Genomic DNA, 19,983 nt, shown 5'->3' on the forward strand with positions numbered 1-19,983 from the left:
TCGAATATAAATATCGTACTTACATTTCAGTGTATAGTATATAGAGCAGTATAAACAAATCATTGTCTGTATGACATTTTAGTTTGTACTGACTTCGCTATACCTTTGTATGTAGCTGGTTGTAAAACTAGACAAATATTTAGATGAGCTGATCTATCCCCTGGAATACCTCTGAGTACCCCGAGGTTGAGAACCGCTGAGGTAAATTGTAATGCAAGCCACAGGGCTCAGCACACTAGAGTTGTGCTGGTTGAACTGTGTACACTGTAGCCCAGCAGGGCTGCTGAGCATTGCTGAACGGTGCATGGCTTCCAGGCGTGCCCAGAAGTGACTTTATGATAACAAGGGAGGCTCTGGTGTGTGAATCAGCTGAGAGGGGCAGGCAGGGGAGCTGGCTAGTGCTTTTGGTACATGAAGTGACACTCCCCTAGTCACAAGACCTAAGCACACTTACGAAGACTGTGGCTATGGCTACACTAGAGAGATGACAGCGACGAAGCTGCCAGCTCTCTAATGTAGCCACTATAAGCCAACAGGAGAGAGCTCTCCCATCAGCTTAACTACTCCAGCCCCCGCGAGCGGCGGTAGCTGTGTTGGCAGGAGAAGCATAGGCACGGGAACTAAGGGTACGGGGGGTGCTGCAGCAGGTTTTATGCGGGGTCCCAACCCCACCCCTGGGGCTGTGCTCCTGGCCCCGCACGTGGGGTCCCGGCTGCCACCCCATGCCCGGGGCTCCGCTCCCAGCCCCGCACACAGGCCCAGTGCCCAGGGCTCTGCTCCCAACCTCACATGCAGGGTCCCGGCTGCTGGGCCCGCGCCCTCCCCCAGCCTTGGCTCCCTTACCCCTGTGCGGGTCCCCTCCTCCAGTAGACAAGGCCTTGCTCCCGGCCCCAGCTGGGGGGGGGGGGGGCGTGGACAGGGGTAAGGGGGCTGGCTTTCAGCATCCCCGCTAGTAAAAGTGTTCCAGCACCACTGTGGAGACGCTCTCCCACCGACATAGTGCAGTCCACAGCGGCACTTGCGTCGCTCAGGGGGTGGTTTATTCATATCCCTGAGTGACATAAATTATGCCGACATAAACTGTAGTGTAGACACAGCCTGTGACAGGTTAGCTGGCAGGATCCTATAGCAGAGGCTGCACCAGGCAGCATTGGCTCTCCCTGGCTCTGCACAGGCTAAGGCTGGACGTGGTTTAAAGGAAGCAGTGCTGTGCTTTAAGAATGATGCCAGTGAGTACCGTCCTGTGCGTTTTATTTTGCATGTTTATAGGGCTGTGATCTGATGGCACATGGAACTCACCGGTCCTTGCGTTCATGGTGGCTGGGACGCTCTGCTTGCTATCCATGATGGCTGATATCCCAATTCCATATTCGGTTCCTGGCACCAGATCTGCCAGCAGATACAAAGAAAGACAGGTTATGCTTATGAGTGTGTGTGTATTACCAACCACATGATTGTATCTCCTTTGCTTTACCTCACCCCTTGGCATTCTCTCTTCACTATCAACCTTGTCATGGCAACTCCACGTTCTCCTGTTGCTGTCTAAGTGCTTATAAAGGGCACAGTATTTATGGTATCTAGGTGCTAAGGTTGCTGCTGAAAATTTTCCAACAAAACTATTTGACAGTGCTGAATTATTTTCTGGGGTATCAAGTGCCATTCCGAGATGTCTCTAAAGTGAAGCAACTTGGGGAAATCTTAGGAGAAATTGAACAGGACCTTAGAAAACAACTTCATATTGTGAGAGTTCATGTGAACAAGTGTCCGAGGAAGCTATTGGCCATGCATAACAATTTCTGATGGCCCTCCAAAGGCCAGGGAAGTGGAATCATGCTACATATTCTTGATCGCCATCTACTGGCACCTTATCTATTAGCTATTTATATATGTACCTATAGAGACCACACCTGTAGCATCTATCACCACAAAATTTTATTTTGCTTTGCTACTGTTAGAGATGTCCCAATTTCTCCAAGACTGCTCGGTTACTCTATGACAAGGATAGACCTCTAGCTTAGAACGTAGCATGCTGTCACAGCTGACTGATCAGTGCAAAATCTGGAGTTGTGTCTATCTGTAAAATTGGGGGAGTAACACTTTTATACCTCACAAGAGTGTTGTGAGCATGATTTAGGGCTTGCAGCTAGCTGGGGTGTAAATCTTCCCAGCCCTAGCCTGCCGCGCACTGTGTCCGATGCACACTAACAGTTCCTTAGTGCAGTGGTCTCCAAACTTTTTTGATCGTGCACCCCTATCAGTAAAAAAATTTTGAGCACACACCCCCTGCCGCACCGGCTCTATCATTTTTGCCAAAGCAAAAAAAAAAAAAGCCGCTCGGACTCCCGCCCGAACTGACGAAGCAAAAAAAAAAAAAAGCGCTCCTCCTGCCGCGCACCCCCAAGGATCCTCTTGCGCACCCCACTTTGGAGACCACTGCCTTAGTGCACTCTGATCTACTCCTGTTTCAAAGCGGGGTACATCAAAACATGCTAGGGTACTGTTAGTGTGTGGCAGCAGGGTCCACATGGCCAGTGAGTACAGGGTAGATTCATGCCCCAGCTTGCTATGGACTAAATGTTTGTGTAGACCAGCACTGAGTTAATATTTTAGACCCTGCTTTGAAAATGGAGAGTACTACAGAACCGCTAAGTAATATTCTTAGAGGTCAACAAATGTCCATGTAAGTTGTGTCTTGATTTGGGCTGAAGCGGTTGGCTCTTTTGGGAGCACTGCATACATTGTTGGCTGGGGAAATTGGATTATTCTAACAAAGACAAGGCAATGTTTTAAAAGCAACTATTGAGACCTGCTGTAGTTGCTTGTAAAAAGACAGAAATTCAGAGCGAGAGACTCAGCCAGAGAGAGATGGAAATGATAAGCTAGCGTTATTTGTTACCAAAATGATTTGACATCTAACATTGTCATCTGCGTTTCTTATTTCTGCAGTGTAGATGAAATGGTCAATAATTAATAAAAGAACAGTCTTTTGCTCTGAGAGCTGAAACAAGCAGGTCCTAGACTGCAGTAGGCACAACCTGTGATTTCTGACTCAGGAGATTGAAATCTAGCTAATTTCCTGGGCACCGATCGCAGATCACTATTTTATCTAGGTGGAATATCTCATGGGTTTGTCTGTCACTTCCTTTTGGTTTCTGATGGGTTTATTTCTCTCCTGCCTGGCCATTATTGATCTTTCCCATCAAGTTAGATAAAGCTGTAAAAAAACAGCAGCCAAGCAAAACTCATTTCCACAGAAGCAGCATTGCCAAAATGGGACACAGCAGCATGCGGGAGCCCCTATCTGGGGACAATCTCTGACCCCTCCCTGCCTTCTGTGGACTAAGAGGCAGGGAACATAGGTTGTATTCACTGCCACTGAACTGCTAGGTGGCCTTCAAGTCACATCATCTCTTTGGGCCTCTGTTCTCCCTGCCACCCTTTGCCTGTCTTGTCTATTTAGGTTGTACTCTCTTGTCTCTCTCATGACGCATTTGTGCAGCACCAAGCAAAACGGAGCCCTGATCTCAGCGGGGGATTGTAAATGCTACTTTAATACAAGTAATAACGATCATTTAGGCACCAAAGTAAGTGTCATAATTGGGGCTGCTGGGTGCTGAGCCCTGTTGAAAATCTGGCCCCAATTGTGGGTGCTGAGCACTTGGAAATATGGCTCAAAGCTGCTTGGAAAATCTGGCCCATAGTGCTTGCAGGGATCTGTTCCATTGCTACTTCTCCATCTGCTTCCACCTTGATCAGGAAAGAGAGCATGGTCTGGTCACTGTTAAGGCCTAGGGCAGTAGGGAGGTCAGGGTTGGTGGTGTGGTTCTCAATAAGTGCTCAGAGTCCTCGTGGTGACATGTGTAATCGGATTACAAAGGACTTCATTCTTTTCTCTGGCCAGCGGCACAAGGACAGTGAAGCTGAGCTGCTAATCCTTCACCAGCTCCAATTAGGCACTGCGTAATTAGTGAGGGGTGAATGGGGCATGTGGCCACTCCAGAGGTCCCATTCTGTGCACATTCCCTCTTGGCACAATTATGAATAGGGGAACTCAACCCTTACCTACCCTTTTAACAGCTGTCAAAACGTTCCTCAACTCCCCACCCCAACCCCAACCCCGCATCCCCCACTGTGATAAGAGCACCAATCCCTGTGCGAGCTATACATAATGGCAGTCTCCTGACTTCCCACCCAGCCCTTGGAGTGCTGAGCCCATGACTCCTACCCACCCTCTTTGCCCCCATCTGTGTGTACAGAAAAAGGAGACTCACAGGGCTACGTAAATGCCAAGGCCAGTGCTGCAAAAGGATCAGAGGTTTGGGTAAGTACCACACCTGAATTCAGATACTGCCCGCACCATACTCTCCAAACCACTTGGGTTTGCAAAACTGGCCTGGCAATCTGTCCATCTTGTGAGATTTCCAGTACTTCCTGCTACTTCATGCTAGAAATACTAGGAGATGGCCTTTTCCTGTCCAGGTATGCTCCAGGAAGTGTGGATGCACATGAAAGTTTTTTTTTTTAAAAGTGAAATAATAAACGGAAACTTCTGCCACTCCCAGGGTTCTGCATGTCAAGGGCTGCTAGGAGCTCTGAAGAGGCATCGGAGAGCCAGCACCCCATAAACCATGCTGAAACTTTAAGGGTTGCAGGGTCCCCACCACCAGGCTGTATCTGTGCAAGAAGACAAGCAGTGGAGGCAGCCAGTTTCATGCCAAGAGAGACAGACAAAACAAACACTAAAAATAAAATCCCCCATTAGGGCGGAACGTCCTTGCCAATGGAATTAAGGGAAACACGTTTCATGCTTCTGTGTAGCACAGAGATGCAGCACAGACCAGCTACTGAATCTGTGCAGCACCTGAGTGCTGCTTTCCCAAGCAGTTAAACAGAGATGAGTAATATCTTCTCCCCCGGCTCCTTCCTTCCTTTTGTACTCAGGATCGGAATCCTCCAAGGCCCATGTGTGGTTGTGTATGAGGATGAGTGATGGACAGCAGTTCCATGCCAATCTCCGCACTAGAGCTGGCCAAAAACCAGGGAGGAAGTTGGCCAAAGATTAAGAACAACCGTCAAGGTTATTTTTGTTTTGGCAGTTTTCAAAAGAAACGGTATTTTCAGTTATTGGACTTTTTTTTGCAAAAATGTTGAGGTTTGGAATTTTTAATTTGCTCTTCCATCTCCCCTGTTTCCATTTTGGCCACTGCAAAGGGGAAGGAAGAGAGACTGAAGCAAGGAAGGGAGAGGCTAAAGGATCAGTGGAGAAGGACCAAATAAAAAACGACAATGTGTGTTTTTTCGATTTCATGGGGGGAAAGACCCTGGAAAATTAAAATTAAAAAATTCCCCACAACAATATCTGATTTTGAAAAAAGACTAGTGTCCACCTAAACTGTTTAATTCCAGTACCTACTCTGCTCATTTGCCAGGGTCACAAAAGTGATCTTCAGTCCTTTCTATCCACAGCTCTGTCTGGGCCAGATCCTTGGCTGATGTAAAGAGAGTCCAATGGAGTTACACCAGTTTACATCAGCTGAGGATCTTGTCTTAAGCATCTATTAATTTTCATTGCTGCCAGCCCTGGCAGCTAATAAAGCTATAGGAGAGGGAGCTGGAGTATGTTCTGGATCATGTATCATCAACAGAATGGTTAACTAAGTTCTGTTTGCAGGACCTCAATTACTGTGAGGCAGTGCTAGAAAGGAAGGACACAGCTTGACTTTCAGATCCCAGGCTTGGGTTACAGGGATAGCACCTAAGAAGCCATACTTTCACCTTCAAATGGAGCAAAGCTGGCAGGCACCCTCATGAGACAATTACATGGGGCCTACTGTGAGAAAGACCTGATTTTCCACGTGTGTTGTAGGAAATGGGCATGAGCTAGTTCACTAAACCGGCCACTTGGTGGCAATGCCATTCCACACACCAGGCTCTCCCCTAGCCCAACAAAAACAGCTGGACTGTGAAATCATTGGGCACCTTGGCACACGTGGCACTGGTATATCAGTATCCAGATGTGGGGACGAGCAGTAGCTAAGACTTAGGCCAAAGGCAAAGATCATTAGATTAGGAGATATCCTGGGTCACTGGGCTGGCTTTAAGTGTGGGCTGACCAAGAGGCTGCATTTCAGGGGGCACCATGATGCTGGCTGGAATTCAGCTGCAGGAACAAACCATCTGGCCAGAAGAACCCATGTGCTGTGATCCCCTCCCAAAATCATGTGCTGCAAGAAGAGGCCGAATGGCCAGCAGACAGGTCCCCTACTCTATCCAGGGGGAAGGAAATGGAAACCAACAGGCTGCAGGAAAAGAGAGACAGGAGGGGAACTTGGGAAGGGAAAGAGATTGAGGGCTGGGGGGAGAGCCTGAAATATTCTTTAGCCAGGTGTCAGCCCACCTAGGGCTGATTCCACTGGGGAATTTGGTTCCCTCCGTGTGAACATACCGTTCTTTCTTCACTGCAGCACCCAGCAATGTACTGGATAAACTCAGAAGCACAGCTCTTTCCAGAGAGTAATGAAGATAACTCTGTTTTCCAGGCAACCAATGGCAACATTACAGCCCATCCAAATAGCTGCATCACTGCTTTCCCTCCAGAGGCCATCCTACTGCCCACTGCTCATGGTGTGCTGAATCCTGGCTAGAGCTGCAGCGGTAGTGGGTGTAGGTATCCCAAGGGCTGGGCAGGCTGATGGGGTAGCTGAAGGCAAATGCTGTTACTAGCAGCATAAAACCTGACCCAGTTCTCTCCCTCTGCATCCCCCACAAAACAAGGAAGAGTTGCACGTTGACAGGGCCAGCAGAACGTTCCTTGAAACTTGGTTCTCTCCTGCTCCGAGTGCCTGGAGGCATGAATGCAAGGCCACCTACGTAGAGCTCTTTGCGGCAGCAGAACTTCTTCTCATCAAGCTCTCCACCATCTGCTCCTCACTGCACTCTGACTCCAATCCAGTTAGACTCCCTTGGGGGGGATTAGAGAAGCAACGTTAGCCTTGGCCGTTATTTGGCTGGGAGCTCTCTAGGGTAACCTCCGTTGCTGAGGAAGTGGAGTTAGATATTCAGCAGAAGCCATGCATCCCCTGGAGTCAGCAGTGGTGCAGTGCTCAGTCATGGTGTTAGGAGTTCTGTGCTGGTGCACGTACTAGCGTTTGGGTGGAATGTAATCCCCAGCTGTGATCCTTATAGATGTTACGGCACTCATTGCAAAAGTAGGAACATTAGCTCTGGAGACCTGCTCAGCTTCCAGTTTGGCTAATTACCTTCTGCTGACCTAAATTCTTCCCACAGTTTAAGTGGATACTGCTAGTCGTCTTCCCTTCCCTTCCCTCCCCCAGTGGGGGTGCAGTGTGGCTGTGCTGTTAAAGAGCTGCCAGACTTCAGTGATGGGCAAAGTGATTCCTCTCTGTCAATTGCAGTGATTTCTGTTATAACAGAGCAGTGTTTTACTGTGCTATAATTACACTGTATTTGTTTTCCTTATACGATGCCCTGAGGCTTTCCATGAGAGTTGGAATATGATGATGATAATGATGGAAGAAAGACTCTATATAAAAATGAGTCACTTACACTGAGTCAGCTTCCAACTCTCTGGAGTTGAGACATGTGAAGGAAGAGTAACTGAAGAGCAAGGGGAAAGAATCATTACAAGGAATGCTAAAGGACAGTGCTCCCTTGGGACACAAGGTGGGTGGGGTAATAGCTTTGATTGGACCAGCTGCTGTTGGTGAGAGAGACAAACTTTCGAGCTTGCACAGAGCTCTAAGTTTTCCAGACCTGAAGAAACGCTCTATGTAAGCTCGGGGGCTTGTCTCTTTCACCAACAGAAGTTGGTCCAATCAAAGTCATGACCTCACCCTCCTTCTCTCTTGACTATCCTGGGACCGACACGGCTACAATACCGGAGCGATCTAGGAACACATTCTTAACATGATCCAGAGTGAAATCTCTTAGCACTGTATAGGAGATTGGTAATGGTGGAAACACCATTACAATATGAGGATAATTCTGGCCTCTGCATTGTGGAAAGGAGATCATCAATATGGGGGACACGCTAACCAGGGCCTTTCAAAGATCTGGATGCCTTCTTTGGAGAGGCTAGAGAGAGACCTGATCCAAGACCCCGAATCTGAACCCCTTTGGGTTTGAAGGAAGATTTGAGTACAGATCCAGTTGTTTCAGCTCCAGGCCATCTCAGTTAGAGACACTAGGTTGGGATTCATGGAAGGAAACATGTTTCTGAGGGGAACAGAAAGCCTAGCTGTTATGAAACTTCTGGTGCTGATATTAACGGCAAGAACAAAGGGTGCCAGCTAAACCTGGGGAGACGTCATACCCTGCAGAATTCCAGGTGGAATTTCTTTACATGGAGCAATTAGAGGGAGACTCTAAGGTACTCAGACCCTTTACTCTCTATATAACCCTTTCAGTCGAATCTATCCGTCACCAACATTGTCCTCAGTAAAGCCCAGAAAGGGTCCCATTGATTCCAACAGGCTATGAATCAGGCCCCAACTCCATGTAGAATTTGGGGCCTAAATGACCTTGGCAGTGTCTCTTTAGTACAAGGAGTAGACTCAACAACATGGAAAACACCTATAAAGAATTTACAAAGGAATTGGACAAATGAAATAGCCCAGGGGTGAGATCCTGGTTCCACCCAAGTCGATGGGAGTTTTGCAATCTCTTCAGTTGCTGAGGTAATGGACTTTTGGTGCTTGCCTCTCTTCACTGTTCATAATTCCCTGTCTCAGAATCATAGACAGAAAATAGATTCTTCATCCAGACTCACCCTCTAGTGCCAGCTTGTGCCTTATGATTTTTATCATTATAAATATTTGCATTGTGGGAACACCTCGACGCTCCAGCTGAGATCAGAGGCTCACTGTGCTAGGTGCTGCACAGACACATTGACAAGCCATTCCTTGCCTCAAAGAGCTAACAATCCAAACTGACAAGACAGACCAAAGGGTGGGGGGAGGAAGTGTTGTTATTCCCTACAATAGACTGATCTAAGATTTTGTCTAGTCTAGTTTTCAGTGTCTCAGGCTCTCCAGAGAGGCCATTTGACACCACCAGCCTGTTCTCTTTAAGCCTGTCGCAGTTCTTCAGCATGTCTCTCAAGCCTTCCTTCTCCACAAATGCATGCCCGGGAAACCCCTTTATTGTGTTTGCTTTAATTGGCTTTACTTGGCAACAGCTCTCAGTGAAATATTTCAGTAACAGATTCTGCTCTTAATTACATAGAGGTAAATCCAGACTGACTTCATGGGGTGGATGATATTCATGTCAAGGAAGTAACAACAGATTTACACCAGTGTAATTGACAGCAGAATTAGGCCCATTTGCAGTACTTACCTTTCACTGCTTGTCTGCAAACGTCTCTGAAGAAAGCTGGCAGGTAAGTTAAATTAACATGGTTTCATGAGTCTGTGAAGTCTCCCTCTAATCAAATTCTGCTTCTCAAGGCAGTTGCCCTCATGAAATGCAGCAAAAATGACATCTAATATTGAATTTTGCACACACCCCATTGTCACACTCACTGCTCTAATTGCTTTCCGGTCCTGCAGTCTTTTTTGTGATTAATTCTGTTGTGTTTGCAACTTTCCAACCGAGCAGAGTATGACCTGGGCTTTCCCAAAAAATCACTCGGTTTGCCCAGAACCAGATGCCACAGACACATGGGGGTTCCCGCTAGACAAGTGCCAGACCACTGGGGTATCCGCTAGATAGATGTCAGAGATGCAGGAGGATACCACGAATACTGCATGATCTTGTGTGCGGGGCAAGACCTGGCAGAGGTGTGGCTTCACTGCTATTTTTAGCCACGCTTACTAGATCAAAGCTAGTTCGGGTATGTCTATAGGTGCTGCAACACACTTCCTTACTGTTGTGTAGGCATACCCTAAGTCTCACCAGTGTCAATCAGGAAACTCCACTGAAGTCAGTGATGGGCGAATCAGGCCCAAGTTGTCTCAAGAGCATCTCAGTACATAGGGAGTGGGATGGAAGAAGCTGTATGTTGCATGGGCTTGGTCTCCCTCCCTGGTCTCCTGAATGGGGCCCAGTACATGGAGAAAAACAGGCTGCCCAGCATCCATGTAGATCCTGGCATGTCCACAGAGGGATTTACCTGTGAGGGTGGCCCGGGTTGTCAGGCCAGCGTTCCGCGGCACCAGCACCTCGTGGTACTGCTCGCCTGCTAGCGTGCTATACACCACCCTGTAGTTCTGCACCTCCGCCTCACTGTTGTCCCACTCCAGTTCCAGGCTGGCCAATGTTCGCAAGCCCACCCGGAGGTTCTTGGGTGCATCGATCTCTATACAAGATAAGAAAACAAATGCAGTTCCATCTGCCGGGATTGCCCCCATCTGCAGCTGAGGAAATGCTTTCATGTGTTGGCAAGGAATCCAAGCTGTGTTATTGTGAGACCATGGTATTCTACCACCCCAGACACTAACCGTGATCTAACCTGCAGGGAGTTGCACTTGCTGAGCTGTCTGGGTATCAAGGTAGTTATATGATCCCTGTCTCTGTGGTAGCTCAGCCCCCTACATTAATTCTTAGATTTTAAGGTCAGAAGGCTCTATTGTGATCATCTAGTCTGGCCTCCTGCATAGCACAGGCCAGTGAATGGAGATGGACAGTAGAGCATCTCTTTTGTAAAAAGACACCCGATTTTGATTGAAAGAGTTCAGGTGATGGCGAATGCACCACATCCCTCAATAAATTGTTCCAATGATGAATTACCCTCGCTGTTTTTTTTTTAAAACAAGCATGTTGAAATTGAATCCACCCAATACCTCAACGAGGTAAGGAATTATTATTATTATTCCCATTTTACAGATGGGGAAACTGAGGCACAGTAAGGCAAAAAGTCTATGGCAGAGCCAAGATTTGAACCCAGGACTCCTCCTGAGTGCCTTAACCACAAGATCTTATGGCTCATCACAGACTCATAGGCAGGTAAATCCTGCCTTGATAGCATGCCTTGTTGTTTAGCACTGCTACATATTACTGTACATATTGTACCAAATTCTGCCCTCATTTACACTCATGCAACCCTACTTTGATCAACAGGATTGCACAGGTATATCTGAGGGCAGGATTCGGCCATTTTATATCCAGGGTATAACTACTTTTCGGTTCACAGGTAAAATTATACTCGGTAGATCCCATCTAACTGTATATTTTTGTTCATTTGTTTTTGGAGGGATTTTTTGATCATAACAACTCATAGCGATAATACAAGGAAAGGCAAATTCAGCAAATTGATAGCACTGTACATCTCATTCTAAATATATACAGTAGAGACACTACAGTTACTGTCATAGAAGCACTGGTATCCACTGATAATATATATGACAGGTAATTTATAAACCATAAAATAGCACTGAAATATGCTCTCTAGCTTCTCCTTTATGGCACGGTAAATTAAACCTGTTAGCCATCCACAGGCTTAGCATTAATTAAAGGTTTACCGACCGGTTAGAGTATTCATATAAAGTATCAAAATAAGATAACCAAATTTTTAACTGTGTCACTTTCAGTTGCTTGACGGCAGATTGTCTCAGGTGGCACCCCCTCCCCCATCTCCTCTCTCTCAATTTGAATAGCTATAGATGGGGCAATTTTTTTCAAAAAATGGGTACCTAAAGTTAGGCTCCTAACTCCTCCTTCTTTAGGCATCTAAAGAAGTGCCCTTATTTTCTAAAGTACTTAGCTTCCAGTAGCTTACTGCTTTTGAAAAATCAGGCGACTTATTTAGGTTCTTAAATATGGATTTAGGAGTCTAATTTCCATTTTTGCATATCTTGGTTATGGGCTCAAACTAATCTGAAGACCTGAATGTTCTTTGAACTTGCAGGGGCTGGCTAATAACCCAAACCCATGCCCTTGTGATGTGCTTACATACTATGGGGATGTGGGTTGTACTAAAACATATGTCTGAACTCTGGGAAAATGGAGCTCTGGATCCAGCCGCACAACATACACTCATGGAAATTAATTCCTGTACCTTGTTGCATCTTGCAGCAAATCAATATCTCTGGGTTACAAAGCATTACCTTAATGCAATACTTACTGGGCAAAAATCAGCATAGCTCCATTGACTTCAATAGAACTACACCGATTTATACCAGCTGAGAATCTAAACCATTGTATTACACTGCAGACCTAGGATTTTTTTCTCCTGCCAAATACATATTGCAAATAGGACAGGCAAACAGATTCTGTAGATAGAAAGAGAGACAAGTACATACTGTAAAATTCTGATAGATGAGTATATACTGTAGAGGGAAACATACAGAGATACCGTACAGATCTGTCAGAGTAGAAAAATCCTTCACCCAAGAAGTATTTACCCTGATGCTATGCAGAATCAGAGATTATGCAGTGAGTCAGAGAGTCACAGTACAGTCGGCTTATATCGAAGGCTGTCATAAGACAGGTCTCATGGAGCTCAGTGGTGTTGGTTCAGCGGTGCGCATACAGGCAGCAGATGGCAGTGGAGGAGTGAGACGTTGTGTCTGGTCACTGCTCTAGTAAGAGGAGAAGACACTGGGCGTGACCCTGAAGGAAAGAGGCTCTACTCCCTTTACGAGTAGAGGAAGTGCGTTTAGTGTGGCAGCGTCTGTCTGGCAGTCCATTGTGTTAAAGCCAGTTGCCTATCCAAGCTGTCAGTCCATGAACTGGCCAGTTAGCTGGGTGTGTCTGTGTCTGTCAGTCAGTGCGTTGGCCTGTTTGTGGGGGCAGTCAGGCAGAAGGCCCTGATAAGTCTGTCAGAAAGGGAATCAATCTATTTGTGAGGGGAGCTGAGTCTCAGCCTGTGCGTCACTGATTCAAGTCAATCTGTTCGTCCGTCATCCAGTGAGTCAACCTGTTTGTTATGCGGGTCTCTTGATGGCTGGCTGTGTACTGGACTAGACTCTAGCTAGCCTTTTAAATGGCACCGACGTACCTGTTGTGAAGGTGGTGACAGCAGGGTCACTCTCGTTGGTCCCTCGGACCCCAGAGATAGAGACTTCGTACTGCGAGCCGGGCCTCAGGGCCTGCATCGAGTACTGGCTCAGGGGAGGCTGCAGTCGGAACGTGGTCTTCCCCCCTTCCCCATTCACCAGGCCATACTTCAGCAGGATGTAGTCTACTTTAGCGCGGGGCGGGGTCCACTCCACGAAGGCCACCGTGTCTGAGACGTCTCGCACCAGGATTTGGGTTGGCCCATCAATTACTGGACAGCAAAGAAGCATGTTAGTTCAGGGAGTTAAACACAGACAGAAAACATGTCCTGGGGAAAGAGAGGGCTCAGTCTTGCTACATCTGATATTTGAAGTGGCCCATCACCACTTTCAACTTAGTATCCAGGAAATAGCAGGAGGAAAAGAACTAATGTGAGTTGTGACCCAAGATCCCAACTCAGGGTCCGTGGATTAGAGATAGGCCTCCAGGCTATGCCATGCTGGCTAGATGAGTTGTTTGTGGCTGCCAAGCAATAGGATGTAGGGGAAGGGGTCTGTTAAAGGGTGGATAGATCTGAATAGATTCTTGGGTTTGGTTCAGGTTTAGAGTGTTCATGGGAACCTTCTTCCGATATGCCAAGATTCATATGGAGTGGGACTAAACCAAGAAGAGTAAGCCATACAGCATAGATTCCAAGGCCAGAAGGGACCATTGTGATCATTTAATCTGGCCTCCTGTATAGCAGAGGCCAGAGAACTTCCCTGAATCAATTCCTGTTTGAAGTAAAGCAGATCTTTTAGAAAAAGATTTAAAAATCTATCTTGATTTAAAAATTTCCACAGATGGAGAACCCACCACAACTCTCAGTAAGTTGTTCCAAATGTTAATTGCCCTCACTGTTAAAAAATTGTGCCTCCTTTCTAGTCTGAATTTGTTTAGCTTCAACATCTAGCCATTCTATCTTGTCATATCTTTTTCTGCTAGGCTGAAGAGTTCTGTTCCCCATGTCAGTTATTATAGACTGATCAAGTCACCCCTTAACCTTCTCTTTGTTAAACTAAACAGATTCAACTCCTGTGCAGTCTTTCACTATAAGGCATGTTTTCCAAACCTCTAATCATTCTCATGGCTCTTCTCTGAACCTTCTCCAATTTATCAGCATCCTTCTTGAATTGTGGACTCAAGAACTGGACAGTGTTCCAACAGTGGTCACACCAGTGCCAAATACAGAGAAAATATCATCTCCCTACTCCTACTCAATATTCCCCTGTTTCTACATCCAAGGATCATATTAGCCCCTTTGGCCAACAGCGTTGCATGGGAAGCTCGTGTTCAGCTGATTATCCACCATTACCACCAAGTTCTTTTCAGAGTTGCTGCTTTCCAGGATAGAGTCCCCCATTCTGTAAGTAAAGCCTGCATTATTTATTCCCAGATGTATGATCTTACATTTGGTCATATTAAAATGCATATTCTTTGAGATCCAGATCTCACTGTATCAATGACCTCTTCTCTTCATTATTTACTGCTTCCCCTATCTTTGTGTCATCTGTAACCTTTACCAGTGATGACTTTATGTTTTCTTCCAGGTCTTTGATAAAAATGTTAAATAGCCTAGGGCCAAGAACTGATCCCTGCAGGACCCTCCTAGAAACATCCAGGCTAAATGATAATTCCCCATTTACAATTACATTTTGACACCTGTCAGCCAATTTTTAATAATCTGTGGATTTCCAGTGTGCTGAAAATATGAGAAGAGTTGAGAAAACAACTAGCACTTTCAAGAGACTTTTCAAAACTCGACATTAGTTACAATATCCCAGAGGTTCTACCCATCGTTTACAAAGAGAGAGGAGTTGTAGCCAGATCTCTAGAGCTTGGAGAGAGAAGGAATACCTCCTGGGATTTCCATTGCTCCCTGTTTGATCAGGAAATCCCACAAGGTTGTGTTGACATTTCTACTTCCTCTCTTAGAAGAAATCCAGAAGTGCAGGGACCACATGGAAATAAAAAATAATCTAAAGAAAAAAGTTACCCGGTGAAAAGTTTGGGTTCAAATTCTGGGTTGATGCTGTTTGATTCTTACTGCTTTGCCTGTCTGTAGGTATTGTAATGACAGGAGCCAAGCATCTGTGTATTGTTCATGTACTGTAGCAGCATTAACATGCAGTGCCTGCTGCACAGCCAATTCTGAGACTTATTTTCTACCTGGGGATCTGAGATCTATAAGCCAGGTTCATATTGTATGGAGGCTTGTTTGTTTGTTAGTTTTACTAGTGACAGCCTAAATTGTATTCTGTAACTAGTACTAAATGTGCTGGCCTTGTAAACCAGGGTTTAGTTAGTGCAAAACAAAAATGTTTTTTTTTTAAGTGCATTTTGTATGTTGGACAGGTTTCATTGGATAATAAACATATACTGAATATCTAGATCTTCAGAGGGGGCTGAGGTGTTAGGGTGATCTAAGAGGTTTCTACACACACAGTTATTCCAAAATAGCTCTTCCTGATTAACTGCAGATGTGGATGCTCTTATTCCAGAACAGGGAATCTTATTCCAAATTAGTTTAGTGGATTAAGATTGCAGGTGTTATATTAATGGGGCAATGCCTCCAAGTCCTGCACGGTTTTCTGCTTAGGTGGATAGAGTAATTAGTGGCTAAAAAAATCAAGAGTTTTCAGCCACGGAAACTGCTGTTGCTACTGCAGAAAATGTGGAGCTTGCGTTTTTGGCTTGGATTTTCAAAGCTGCCTAAGGGGGTTAGGTTCCCAAACCTTAATGAAATTCAATGGGATTTGGGCATCTAGCTCCCTTATGCAACTTTGAAAATACCAGCCTCCGTGTGAACGTTTAACATGGGAGTGTTAATGGACTGTAACCTGGTCAGCATCTGTCTCGAATCCGGTGAATTCCTCGTGACCTGAGCTGGGCAAAACTTCAGTGGAGAATGTTTGAACTACATCGGCAAAGGTGTAGAGGTTCCAGCCCCACCCACTGGGGTCTCTCAGAGGTTGGTGCGCCTGGACTGCGCAATGGCTTTGAGTGGAAAATCCTGTTTCTGCTCAAAACAAGACAAGTTTTGGCTGTTTCAGCTGAGCTTCATGCTGAGATTTTGGGTTCATTGCAACTTAAAACTAAGTGGATGGGGTTCCACCCTCCCATGAACCAAAACAGAACAGAAAGGCTCGCATTAGAGAGAGTCAACCAAATCTCCAGATTCAAAAATCTCTGGAGCTTTAGGAGCAGTCATATCCAGATCCAGGCTCTGTGGCTGACCCCTCTCTGTATAATGGGTCAAGCCAAACCAACCCCCCAGATCTAAACCCCCTCATGCTGGGAAAGCTGGGATCCAGCAGCTTGAACCCATCTCTTTGCAGTTGGAGCCTATCAAGAACCACACATTGTTGAGTTCGAGGCGGGGATCGTGGGGTGAAATTCTATGGCTTGTGTTTTGCAGGAGGCCCTTCTGGCCTGAAGATTTATGAATCTACTAATCTACTTTGCACAATCCCTTATGAATTGAAAGTACTGTGAGTTTGAGGCTGCTCTATGTGTAACAGCTTCACTAGTTAGGGGAATGGAAATATTTAGTCATGACCAGTAGGTGTCTCTATTAAGCCACGTTACACAAGCAGCTGCTAAACACACAAACAAAGCAATAGGAAAGAATTTGTGTTTGTTTGCAGAGATCAAGTAGACTAACATCTGCAGCAAGATGATAGATTCTCTCCTCTAATGTTAGAAAGACCCTCCTGTGCTGACTGTAGAGACCTCTCTGTTACATTGTGCTTTTTAGGATAACTTTCCTAGGAGCCCTTCAGTCTCCAGCCCCATTAAAGCCCTAATTAGCAACCTCATTAGAACAGGTCTCTTTGTAACCTTCACAGAGCTGTTGAAATGTGTGTTTCTGTTTGTAAATGGTGTGGCCGGAGGGAGCTATCTGACTGGCTTGCAAGGATTCAGAGTGAGAACTTAGCTATGTGCTTTGCCCAGTGTTACCTTTGACTCAGCAATGAAAGGGTTAATTAGCTCTCGGCGTACACACCTGGAGACTCTAATCTCGTCTGTCTGCGGGGGAGACTGATGGGCTTGTGGCTAGCATAAAAAATTGGTTCCGAAGATACCTGAGTCCGTCAATGTGAGGCTGGGAATGATGATTATCTGTTCTGTTCATTTCCTCTGGGGCACCTGGCATTGGTCACTGTCGGAAGATGAGATAGTGGGCTAGATGGACCTTTGGTCTGACCCAGCATGGCCATTCTTATGTTCTTGAGGGCCCTCAGCACCTCCCCGGATTTGGATCTTAAAGTGTTATCTGGGTGTGCTGGTGGATTACATTGGTACAAGCGCTTTTGGGGAACTGGGAACACTCAGTCTCCATCCTCAGAAATGTGCCTAAGGTGAGATCACTAGAGGGGGGAAACTTACTTGGACAGAACAATAATTGATCTGAGCCTTCACTTAGAACCGAAACTGGTCCTTGTTTGAGCTCAGTTAACTTTCTCCATGCTTTCCCTGCATGAGCATCAGGCCAGGAGTGGGGAGAATTGTATCTTGTTAGGGGCAGATAGTTATCCCAGTCTGTAAGTTTGTTCCTACATGGGTCCTGGAGCTTTGAGCCCAGGAACTACAGTTCCCAGGATGCACTGGGGAGTGTGGGGGAGAAAGGAGAAGGAAAGGAAGCATGTGAGCTCTATGCAACAGTAAGGGGAATTAGTTTTCCCTTTGCTGTTATCAAGCTCACTGAGTCTTCCGCAAAGGGGTTTAAGTACAAAAGAAGTGTCAAAATACTGGGAGAGGGGCTGTTCTTGCAGTGCTTCTGCACCCGGTTTGCAGCCCACATGGAATTAATCATTCAGATAAGCCCCCAGATTTCAGGGCATTTGTTTAACCCAAATCATCATTCAGTTTAGAAGTTCATCCATCTTTAGTGTGTCTTTGAGACTGAAATTGTACAGCTCAGTCAGGTGTTGTTAGCATAACTGGGCCTGTGCCACAGAATTTGCATTTGTGTCTGACTTTCCCCCAAGTTCAAAGTGGGAGGATTTGGCTCTGATGTTCCAGTCCAGAGCTGTCTCTAATTATTACTTTCCTTGCAGAAATGATGTAGACCGAAGTAATCCCTGGTGTAAGTCAATGGTGTTACTCCATGGGTGAATTTGCCCTCTGAGTTTATCTAGCAGAGAGTAAATCCAGTGTTGCAAGTTACCCTTGATAAGGAGGGTGTATTTGGATAAAATGATCAGAATCCTCACCTGACCCTCCAAGCAAACCCAAACCTGCATCTTTTCAGAGGTTAAAAACATTTCAGTTTTAAGCCAATGGAGCTACACTGATTTACACCAGCTGGGGATTTGGCCCATTGTTTGACTGTATTGTTGGTGAAAGGTGCATGAACAAAATCCTGGAGACTGGATTCTTCTTGTTACCCAGGGAACCAGTACAACATTGGCAGCAGAAATGTAAACTACCCCACACCCACCCATCAATGTGCCGCTGCCATGCTCTGGTGGGACCACCTCTAACGGTGAGAGGGGAGTTCAGTCTTCAGGGCCTATTCGTTCCTTGGTTCCTCTGCTGAAACTGCCAATTAATGCCAATTGTGTTGGTGTTTTCTGTGATATGAACGCACATCCCTTGGGATCTATATTGAGACCAGCACCTCATTTCACTTGGCTCAAATGATCCCCGCCGTCAGGTGATACCAGCCTTCAGCCTCTGCTGAACTGGATTAGATCTGACCTGCTGACCTGGAGGTGAAAGGATAGCTACACAAGACTGGGACCATGCCCTGTTCTGGGTCTGGAAAGACAGAGCATGCCCGAGGGCTAAAGGATGGAGTCACTCACAGGTGGAGATGCTGTCGGAGGTTGGGGGGCTCCTGGCTTGCTCCTTGAGGGCTACCACATTGACGATGTATTCTTCCCCAGGCTTCAGTCCTGTCTGGTTGAAAGTGGTGACACTGCTAGGAAGCTGTGCGATGACGCCACCTTCGTTGTTCTAGGGAGATTAAAAAAGAAATCCGCACAGAAAGTTGGGGAGGGGGGAGTCTGAAACTGGTAACGTATTAAAAGGATGCAGTAGTTAGAGAAGATAATGGGGTTAGATGCCAGGTCAACATGGCCCCAAATATAGAGCATCAACAATCACTGGGGATAATGTACCCACCTGGGGAAAACTTACATACTCCCTGCATGTCTGCTTCATAAGTGACCCTTATTCACAGTAGTGACATCTTACGCATTCAATTATTCCCATTGTTTTCAATGGGCCTGCAGGTCTGGGGAAGTGCTCATAAATGTGCATAAGGGCTGTACAGTCTGTCCAAAAGGTATTACATGCCTCAGGATGGGTGGACTCTTTTGCCAAGGGTCCCAATGCCCCCTTGCAGCCAGCAGAGTCAGATGCATCTCATGCCGCTCACCCCTCAGTTGTTGCTTCCAGATGACTGGAGGGCAGACAGCATTTTTCTCAATCCCCGTTTTTATCTAGTGTGCGTATGTGCGCATGTTCAAGCTGGTAGAGCGACTCCACATGAGAACAGGCAGTGAAAAGGGTCCAGGATTCATTCCTCTCTCTTTGCTGGCACTTCTCGGCTGCCAGGAGTCTCTTGTGGTTTATATATAGCTATGAAACTGCAAGGCCTTTGTTTTTGGCACACAATGCTTTTGAAGTATCTCTATTAAGTCTTTATACTCCATGTATTTCCTCTGGAAAACGTAAGTCTTTAAGCAACTGTAAATGTCACCTTTCCTGCCAGTGTTAGCCAAATGAAACTTTTCTTGTCATTGTCTTCACTAATAATATACTAAGCGAATCTTTGCACATAGATTTCCATTCACAATCTTCCTTTTTCTCATGAAACTAGAAATCTTCCACTTTACCCCTAAATTGCCATTTTACCTTTTCTAATATTCTTTTCTTTTTTTTAAACCTCTTTGTGGCTTTGTCATTTTCTCTGAGCTCTATTGTTTTGCAGAGCCGTTCCCACTATTGCTGCAAGTCTCATTGTGTTTTTTCCTTTCACAC

The 19,983-nt window shown here is 46.0% G+C and overlaps 1 protein-coding gene across 1 annotated transcript in view; it reads right to left on the reverse strand.

Moving 5' to 3' along the window:
- Window positions 1–19,983, reverse strand: part of LOC112107427 (tenascin-R) — a 79,976-nt gene that overhangs the window by 21,425 nt on the left and 38,568 nt on the right. Inside the window, exons 6-9 of the mRNA XM_024201121.2 lie at window positions 18,804–18,954; window positions 12,956–13,225; window positions 10,130–10,315; window positions 1,300–1,389 (exon numbers count right to left, since the gene is read on the reverse strand). Coding sequence (XP_024056889.1) covers window positions 1,300–1,389; window positions 10,130–10,315; window positions 12,956–13,225; window positions 18,804–18,954 — 697 coding nt within the window. The remainder of the gene's footprint in view (window positions 1–1,299; window positions 1,390–10,129; window positions 10,316–12,955; window positions 13,226–18,803; window positions 18,955–19,983) is intronic.

This window comes from Terrapene carolina, unplaced genomic scaffold (genome assembly GCF_002925995.2).
Source record: "Terrapene carolina triunguis isolate 2854851 unplaced genomic scaffold, T_m_triunguis-2.0 Scaffold210, whole genome shotgun sequence".
NCBI classification, from domain to species: Eukaryota; Metazoa; Chordata; order Testudines; family Emydidae; genus Terrapene; species Terrapene triunguis.